This window comes from Meleagris gallopavo, chromosome 3 (assembly GCF_000146605.3).
Source record: "Meleagris gallopavo isolate NT-WF06-2002-E0010 breed Aviagen turkey brand Nicholas breeding stock chromosome 3, Turkey_5.1, whole genome shotgun sequence".
Classification (NCBI taxonomy): domain Eukaryota; kingdom Metazoa; phylum Chordata; class Aves; order Galliformes; family Phasianidae; genus Meleagris; species Meleagris gallopavo.
The window spans coordinates 5,667,415-5,668,161 of NC_015013.2; the positions used below are offsets into that span (position 1 = coordinate 5,667,415).

The 747-nt window shown below is 60.1% G+C and overlaps 1 protein-coding gene across 1 annotated transcript in view; it reads right to left on the bottom strand.

The window, feature by feature from the left end:
• Nucleotides 1–207: 207 nt before the first annotated feature.
• The window catches only part of SOX4 (SRY-box transcription factor 4), a gene marked incomplete at its 5' end in the record, with an annotated part of 1,162 nt that continues 622 nt past the window's right edge, over nt 208–747 (bottom strand). Inside the window, one exon of the mRNA XM_010708308.2 lies at nt 208–747. This exon is cut by the window's right edge and continues 9 nt beyond it. Within this exon, the coding sequence (XP_010706610.1) occupies nt 480–747 (268 nt within the window).

The window sequence follows — 747 nt, forward strand, 5'->3', positions numbered from 1 at the left end:
TAAAAAAAAAAAGAAGCTGGTGATACTTTGTAGGAATCAAACAGAGCGCCATCTGTCCGCTTCGCATCTCCCTAACGCTACGTTCTGAAACTGTTCCACGGTCCGACAAAAAAACCTTAAAGACAGACAGGTAACATGCTCTATTAACCCACCATCGAGAGAATCCAACACCATCACGATTCCGAGAAAAAAAAAAAACACTACTGCTTTTTTTTTTCCTCGTGTTTTCGGGCGCCGCGACGGCACCTCAGCCCCCGACGCGAGCAGTGCGGGGAGGGCTCAGCCGATCCTCGTTTCCTTTCAAGCAGAGTTCGGGTCGCTCTTTCGCAGCTGAGGGCGAGGACGTCCCCCGCGGGAGCTCCGCTCCCTCCTTCCGCGCCGCTCCGCGGTTCCTCTCAGTCCGTCCTCGGGCGGTGGCACAGCGGTTGGCGGCGTTCCCGCGGTCCTCTCGGCCGCCGCCGGCTTCGGGCCGCCCCGCCTCAGTAGGTGAACACCAGGTTGGAGATGCTGGACTCCAGCCAATCCCCCGAGATCATCTCACTTACCTCCGGCGTGCAGTAGTCCGGGAACTCAAAGTGCGAGCCCGAGCCGGGCTCCAAGTTAAAATCCAGGTCCCGGTCGAGCGCGGAAGAGCCGAAGCCGCCCAGGGACATGCTCTCGAAGCCGGGGCTGGGGTTCAGGTCCAAGAGGTCGTCCTCGAACTCGTCGTCCGACGACGAGGAGCCGGCCGAGGAGGCGGAGGACGAG